This window comes from Gossypium arboreum, chromosome 1 (genome assembly GCF_025698485.1).
Source record: "Gossypium arboreum isolate Shixiya-1 chromosome 1, ASM2569848v2, whole genome shotgun sequence".
Lineage (NCBI taxonomy): Eukaryota > Viridiplantae > Streptophyta > Magnoliopsida > Malvales > Malvaceae > Gossypium > Gossypium arboreum.
This window is the reverse complement of record NC_069070.1, coordinates 70,577,056-70,583,900: the sequence shown is the minus strand read 5'-3', so window position 1 is coordinate 70,583,900 and position 6,845 is coordinate 70,577,056. Positions and strand designations below refer to the sequence as shown.

The 6,845-nt window shown below is 33.0% G+C and overlaps 1 protein-coding gene across 1 annotated transcript; it reads left to right on the top strand.

The window, feature by feature from the left end:
- The first annotated feature begins 251 nt into the window (after nt 1-251).
- On the top strand, nt 252-3,216 carry LOC108482442 (probable protein kinase At2g41970). The gene is made up of 9 exons (XM_053019029.1): nt 252-417; nt 534-608; nt 689-871; nt 1,353-1,615; nt 1,704-1,830; nt 1,919-2,192; nt 2,281-2,413; nt 2,495-2,581; nt 2,837-3,216. Exons 3-9 carry the CDS (start codon nt 775-777, stop codon nt 2,960-2,962), a joined length of 1,107 nt encoding a protein of 368 aa, XP_052874989.1. The 5' UTR covers nt 252-417; nt 534-608; nt 689-774; the 3' UTR covers nt 2,963-3,216.
- The last annotated feature ends 3,629 nt before the right edge of the window (nt 3,217-6,845 follow it).

Here is a 6,845-nt window from a genome sequence, read left to right as displayed (position 1 = left end):
AAATTTGTCATTAAATATACTTTCACATAATCATATTAACAAGAAACATGGACAGCCCATATGTAGAAATAGAAATGATTTTTGAAATACCACACGCTAGAAAAGTTGTGACCCAATGTATAAAAAAGCAGACTACTAATAGAAAATAAAGAAAAATAGGAAATATGGGGGTGGATTCAATTTAGAGACATGCAAACGTGAATCCACGTAGAATTAGGTTAGTTTTAAGATTAACGGTTGAACTATAAAGAGACCCGAGTTTCATGCAAAACTAATGAAAGAAACATGTGTCCCTGTTTCAATCCAGACCATTACACAGCAATGGGGGGGAATTAACCTAAAAGAAGAAGAAGAAGAAGAAGAAGAAGAAGAAGAAGAAGAAGAAGAAGAAGAAGAAGAAGAAGAAGAAGAAGAAAAGTTGGAACAGCCAGCCTTGCAACAATTCTTTCTCTGTTTTTTTTTTTTTTATGTTTTGTTTTTCTTACCTATAAAGATTTTGTTTCTGATTTTGTTTTTTTTTTCTCTGTCATCAGCCTCCCCCTCCCCCCTCTCAATAGCCTTTCATAGCTTCTTTCTTTTTCTTTTCCCATTCTTTGGGTGTCTTTCAGGCATGTATATATTGCTTTAATGTTTTTTTTTTTTTGATAGTAAATGCTTTGAATTTCATTATGTTATAATCCCCATGCAGGGAAAAAAATCTGAAATTTGCATTGAAATTGAAGAGAAGAGAGTTCTCTGTGCATGAAAAATATTGGAAAGTGAACATCCTAAGCTATGTCGTGCTGCGGAGGTGCGGAGGAGGAGCTCGACGGTCCACCAACGAATCAATATCAAACCCCGCCTAGAGCAGGAAGTCAAATTGGTGGTCCTGGTATTTTGCTCTTTTCTTTACATTTTTTTTAGCTTTCTTTTTTTTTTGGCATTCTCAAATTATACTTAAGTTACTTTAATTTGACATAATTTATTTATTTTTACTAATGTTTTGTTTTAATTAAATTCGTTAATACACTTAAAAGATTTTATGCTTTTAATTGATGGTTAATTTTAAAAGAAAATTCTGAAATCCCAAACTAAAAATTCGAATAAGTAAATGCCAAACTATAGTAAAGAGAATAATTGTAAATAAAAATAAAGAGAATAAAAATTTCAATTTAAATATAATACAGGGACGAAACTAAACTTGACCTTCTGTTCTTTTTCTTGATTTTAATATCCTCAAAACTATTTTGATAACCATACTTCAAGATTATATTTTGAAATAACATCAATAATGGTTAAAAATGACTAATCTCAAATTAAAATGCAAAATAATATGAATTTTTTTCCTCATTCATTACTTAATTTCCGAAAAGGGAGTGGAAGAGGAAGAGGAGAGCCAAGGGGTGGGGGAGCGGCAAAAAGTGGGGATCCTCAAAAAGTGCTACCAATTGAAATACCAGCCATTCCCTTAGATGAGTTAAACAATATGACTGATAACTTTGGAACCAAGTCTTTGATTGGTGAAGGTTCTTATGGCCGAGTTTTCTATGGAACATTAAGTGATGGTCAGCCTGCTGCTATCAAGAAACTCGACACCAGTTCTTCACCTGAACCCGATTCTGACTTCGGTTCTCAGGTCTCACTCCCCCCCCCCCCCCCTTTATTCTTAAAACATTGCAACCTACAACTAACACCATTGTCACCATGATTTTTTTTTTGGTCAGTTGTCAGTGGTTTCAAGACTTAAACATGAGCATTTCGTGGAGTTGTTGGGGTATTGTTTGGAGGATAATAACAGAATCTTGGTATATCAACATGCAACCAAGGGTTCTTTACATGATGTGTTACATGGTATATATGTACACGCTCAGTTTCATCATTCATATCTTTGAGATTTTGCTTTTGTTTTGTTTTTCATTTTATTTGTTTTATGGATTAGGAAGGAAAGGTGTACAAGGGGCTGAACCGGGTCCAGTTCTAACATGGAACGAAAGAGTTAAAATAGCTTTCGGTGCTGCAAAAGGACTTGAATATTTGCATGAGAAAGTTCAGCCCTCTATAATCCATCGTGATGTCAGATCAAGCAATGTCCTTCTTTTCGATGATTTCGTCGCCAAGATTGCCGATTTCAACTTGACCAACCAATCTTCCGACACTGCAGCTCGACTCCATTCCACCAGAGTCTTGGGTACCTTTGGTTACCATGCCCCTGAGTATGTCCTATGAACCTTTTAAGTACTCGTGTTTGGCAGATATCTTGACATGCTAGCGTAACATAATTAAACTTTGTTTTGCTTTTAGGTATGCTATGACAGGACAAATAACACAGAAAAGTGATGTGTACAGTTTTGGAGTTGTTCTTCTCGAGCTCTTGACAGGAAGAAAACCAGTAGATCATACAATGCCCAAAGGACAACAAAGTCTAGTAACTTGGGTATGTTATTTATATCTATGTATATGTTTGTACATTTTTGTATTAAAAATGTGTGGCCAACTCATTTACAATGATTTTCAGGCAACTCCAAGATTGAGTGAAGACAAGGTCAAACAATGTGTGGATCCCAAGCTGAACAATGACTACCCACCCAAGGCAATCGCCAAGGTTGTCTTTCTCTCTTCTGCTACTTTTATCTTCCTAAATTTTACATGATATTTTATTATTTTATACTAGATCAACTTTTACAAAACTGAACAAAATATATGTTCTAAAATCTTATAAAATTAATAAATTATAATAAAAAATATATAAAAAGAATTTATAAAATTTTAGATGATTTTTGCTTATAAGATGTTCAGTTTACATCTTGAGGCTTTTTCTATCATATTAATTGGATATGGTGGTATTGTATTATATCAGCTAGCGGCCGTTGCAGCACTTTGTGTCCAGTATGAGGCAGATTTTCGGCCAAATATGACAATTGTTGTCAAAGCTCTTCAGCCTCTTCTAAATGCGAAACCAGCAGGACCAGAACCTCCGTCATAATATGTACACACACACACAAACACACATTATATGTTATATATTTCCGACATATATAATAAACAGTAGCAAGGTTTGTGTAGTAGTAACACTTTGTTCATGTTTTGTAATCTCATTATTTTATGATCAAATATAATTCCCTGTAAGGGTTTTACTTTGACTGAAGATGATATTATATTGTTTCTTGGAGATTCAATATTATCGTCTTAAAAACGATTGCAATATAAACTTTTTCTTTTGTTCTAAAGTACATTAAAGTAGTGTTATTGCTCATCTGTTAAGTACTGAATCTGCTATTTATATTTGTTTGATCTCACATCAATTTAAATTTGAATTTGTTCATCCAAATTCAAATTGATTGAAATCTAAACTTAACTAAACTCAAACCAATTCAAACTAAAATAACCCCAATGTGAAATAATCCAAATAAATAACTCAAAACAATTCAAACTAAAGTAATTTTAACGAGATTATTTGAGTATGTAATGACCGATACAAAACTCTTGAATCTTAAGCTCAAATCAATCGAACCCCAAACAATTCAAAATTAAATGACTTAAACCCAAATTAGTTTGATGCAAATTTATTTGATCCAATACCAATTTGAAAATCCAATTTATATTTCTATATATTGGAAATTTGGTCCTAGTGGTTGAATCAGTAAACTTATAGGACCAAAAAGACAATTATTTGGGATTTTAGAAGGTGCCACTTTTTTTTTATTAACATCCTCGCATTCATCATAAAAGAGATTGTAGTTTGGTCGGATGGTTGAGAACTCAGTTTGTGGGACAAGCTTCACTTGAAGAAAGTTTAGCAATCCAATCACAAGTCATATTACAGTTTCAAGGAGTGAACTGAAAAGAAAGATTACAACCATTAGAATATGTGAAAGACTGTTCACCATGATTGCTAAGGATTCCTACGGGTGGTCCAAGTTTTGGCTCAAATTCCAAGATAACCCACTACCATAAATGATCGTGCAATAGCTTGGAGTCAAGCCTCAAAGCATAGGATTTGGCAACCAATACCAAAGACGAAGTTATTAGTATGTTGACTCTGGCAATACACTTCCTAGATGGTTGTGTACAAGTGTTAATCTTTTGGCTTTGGATGAAGCAGAAGAGATAGTCATATCATAGTTAATCATTAGTAAACTTTCAGGTGGGGAGATCCAAATCAAGTCTTGAAAGGATTGGACCAGAGTTAAAGGTGGATTTGCCGATGGAAAGGAGTAATTTTGGAATGCTTCATTCCCTATTTGGATTAGATATTTGGTTTTCCCTTTGAAGATGGTGAGATTGTAAGCTTTCCAAATCTCCCAGCAAATAAAAGTAATAAGATCAGAGCCAAGTTGGGAATCAGACAAAACAAACATTTCTTGAATCAAAATCCACCATTAGGCAATGAATGAAACCCCACTAGATTAGGATTATAATAAAATGACGAAGCTTGCCAAGTTTCTTGGGTTGGAGGAAAAAGGAAGAGAATATGTTCTAACGATTCGGAGTGGCTATTGCATATTGGACAGGAGGCCAAGAAACTTCTGTTATGATATGCCATAATGTAGAGATTCTTTATATGATATTAGGGATTGTAATTATGTAAATAAGCTATCAATTAGGACTGTATAGATTTCTTTCCTTATTTTGTATATGCTTCAAGTAAGAGGGATACTCAAGCAATTCTTTTCATAATTTTCTATCATCTTTTCCTCTTCTTTCTTTTTTCTGCTGTCTCTTCAACAACAATAGCCCCTTTGACAACAACCTTTCTCTTCCCTCTCATTTTCTTTTCTTCTTTCTTTTCTATTTAAATTCACATGGTATCGAAGCCTAATTACTCTCACTACCCCATCCATTGAATATCCCACTCTCAATCGACCATTTTGACCAAGTGCTGCAGTCAGAAGCCACACATATACTCCTGTATGCCACCGTAATTTTTTACCCTGTCTCTTACGCCCGACACTTGAGAATGTGTTTGCTCTCCTTTGATCATCATACCTTGTCATGAGTGTTCTAGTAGCTCTGCCTTGTCCATTCAACCCAATTGATGATGACTTTGTACCTCCTCGTCATTGTTTGATTTCTCTCCTTCATTCTCTTCCTTCAACATGGATCTTTCACGTCATATAAAACCTTATTTCTTTTCAATTTCTAATTCACAAGCAGTTACCGTTGTCAAACTTTAAGGCAATGATAATTACATCTTTTGGGCCAGTTCTGTTGAGTTATGTTTATCGGACAGATGTATTCCTTGATGAATACTAAACCTATTGGTTGAAAGGGAGGTTAAATTCGTTATTGAGGTGGCACTCGAATTTGCATCGACTTTTATAACACTGTATAGAACGGCTCCAAGTGAGTTGAAAGAACTGAAGACCCAATTGCAAAAACTTCTAGATCGAGGATTTATTCGACTTACCTTATTGTCGTGGTGAGCCCTAGTGTTGTTTGTGAAGAAAAAGGACGAAACCATCATATTGTGTATCGATTACCAGCAGTTGAATAAGGTAACGATGAAGAACAAATATCTGCTTCCTCGAATTGATGATTTGTTCGATCAACTCATATGAGCGAAGTTGTTCTCAAATATTGATCTTTGATCGGGATATTATAAGCTTAGAGTTAAATAATTATGTAACAGCCCTAACCTGTATTCGTCACCGGATTAAGGTTATAAGGCATTACCGATCATATTACAACTCATACAAATATGTATTAAAATTTACAATTCGAAATTTTAATCACATCAATGCTCATAATTTAAATCAAATATCAAATCTTAAAATCATATCATTTACAACATAGCGTAATTTAAAACATAATCCAACAATTATCAAAAACAAATTATACATATACAGAACATATAACAAATCAGCATATATAATTCACATTTAATTAAAATTAAGTATGTCTATTTGCTTGTAAACTTACCTCGGATGATGTAAAATGGAACAAGACTGCTAGTCGACAACTTTAGTTTTCCCCCGATCCAAATCCGATTTTCTCTTTTCTTGATCTAAATTAATATAAATTAAACTATTTAATCAAATATTCAATCAAATTCATCCAAAAACACATAAATGGTAAAACTACCATTTTACCCCTGACATTTTACACTTTTTACAATTTAGTCCAAATTGCACAAAACACAAAACATGCAAAATTTGCACACACCATGCTCAGACCGAATACTCCTAGTGTTCATACAAGTCCATAAATTTAATTTATTTCACATTTTAGTCCCTAAAATTATTATTTTTGTAATTTAGTCCTAATTACTCAAAATCATCAAAAACTCCAATACAAAACATGCTAATCTATCACATATCTTTTATTTTCTACCATCAAACAACAAAAACTACAAGCTTTCATAATGGCATAACTCAAGATATTCACCAAAATAAAAAATCCAAGCATGGGTCTTGTAGATAACTTAGCAACAATCTCAAAAACGTAAAAATTATCAAAAACAAAATCCATACCTTAATCACTAATCAAAAGACCTGAAACTTAAAAGCCTTTATTTCTTTTCTTTTGTTTCTAATTTCAGTGGATGAACAAAGAAAATAATGAATATGACAACTTTTGTTTTAATTAATATAAGTTTATTAACCAAATTACATATATAACCTTTATAATATAATAACAAAACCATATATTATATGCCTAATGCCATTCATTCATTTAGTCAATGGGCTAATTCCATCCTCCGCATTAAAACAACAACCACTATTCGGCCCTTTTAAAATTAACCACCAAATTTTCATTTTACGCGATTTAATCCTTTTATTTAATCGGGCACTCAAACAATAAAATTGAAGCACAAAAATTTCACATATACAAATTCACACATAATAAACATAGAAAATAATTTTGAA